Below are 1242 nucleotides of genomic sequence, written 5' to 3'. Positions count from 1 at the left end.
CTGTAGATGAGGGGGTTCAGCATGGGGATGACCCCCGTGTAGAAGACAGAGATCACTTTGTCAGTGTTGAGGGAGTGACTAGAGCTGGAGCGTAAGTACATGAAGAGCGTTGTCCCGTACAACATGGTCACCACGGCCAGGTGGGCTGCACAGGTGGAGAAGGCTTTTTGCCTGCCCTCAGCTGAACGGATCCTCAGGATGGCAAAGGAGATGAAGACGTAGGAGAGCAGAATGGTGGAGATGGTGCTGAACTCGATGATGCCAGCCAAAGAGAAGAGGATCATCTCGTTGACGTAGGTGGTGGCACAGGACAGAGCCAAGAGGGGGGGAACGTCACAGAAGAAGTGGTTGATGACGTTGGAGCTGCAGAAGGGCAGCCTGATGATGAAGGTCATCTGTATAATGGAGTTGAGGACCCCCCCGAGGTAGGACCCCACCACCAGCTGCAGGCAGAACCTCCTGGTCATCACAGAAGGATAGAGGAGGGGGTTGCAGATGGCCACGTACCGGTCGTAGGCCATGGCGGCCAGCAGGAAACATTCAGTTGTCACAAAGATGATGTAGAAGAAGGCTTGGCCCATGCAGCCAGCGAAGGAAATGGTCTTCTTCTCTGATAAGAAATTCACCAAAGTCCTGGGGGCAACCACAGAGGAGAAGCAGATGTCCACCACGGAGAGGCTGCCGAGGAAGAAGTACATGGACGTGTGGAGCCGGGGGTCCCCTCGGATGAGCAGGATTATCCCCACGTTGCCCAAGAGGGTGATGGTGTAGATGAGGAGGAACAGCACGAAGAGGGCTGCCTCCATCTCCACCACCTCACTCAGGCCCTGGAGAACAAACTCTGCCACCGAGGTGAGGTTCTGCTCTGCCATCCAGGGCTTCGTGTCCGCCGAGCACAGGAGAGCCTGAGAAGGTAGGACAGGGTCAACCACGTCTTTAGTTCTTGGAATTGAAATGGAAGAACTGGAGAATCTACAGCCAGGGCACTCAGAGGACTCATTTTGAGGGAGTCAGAGTCAGGGTGAGGTTCTGCTCTGCCATCCAGGGCTTCGTGTCCGCCGAGCACAGGAGAGCCTGAGAAGGTAGGACAGGGTCAACCATGTCTTTAGATCTTGGAATTGAAATGGAAGAACTGATAATCTACAGCCAGGGCACCCAGAGGACTCATTTTGAGGGAGCCAGAGTCAGAGGGACCATCCTGCAGCCATCTGCTTCTCCTCAGCCCAAGGAGAGAGGAGGTTC

General features: G+C 55.1%; 1 protein-coding gene across 1 annotated transcript; it reads right to left on the bottom strand.

Moving 5' to 3' along the window:
* Nucleotides 1-5: 5 nt before the first annotated feature.
* LOC103778481 (olfactory receptor 1009-like) lies at nucleotides 6-872 on the bottom strand (the record flags this gene model as incomplete). The annotated part of the gene is made up of 1 exon (XM_008946070.1): nucleotides 6-872. A coding segment is annotated over exon 1 (867 nt), but the record flags the coding sequence as incomplete, so codon positions are not given.
* Nucleotides 873-1242: the final 370 nt, after the last annotated feature.

The sequence above is a fragment of the Merops nubicus genome, unplaced genomic scaffold (assembly GCF_000691845.1).
Source record: "Merops nubicus isolate BGI_N331 unplaced genomic scaffold, ASM69184v1 scaffold20038, whole genome shotgun sequence".
Taxonomy (NCBI): Eukaryota; Metazoa; Chordata; class Aves; order Coraciiformes; family Meropidae; genus Merops; species Merops nubicus.
The sequence above is the reverse complement of the archived record's forward strand: the minus strand, read 5'-3'. Positions and strand labels throughout refer to the sequence as shown.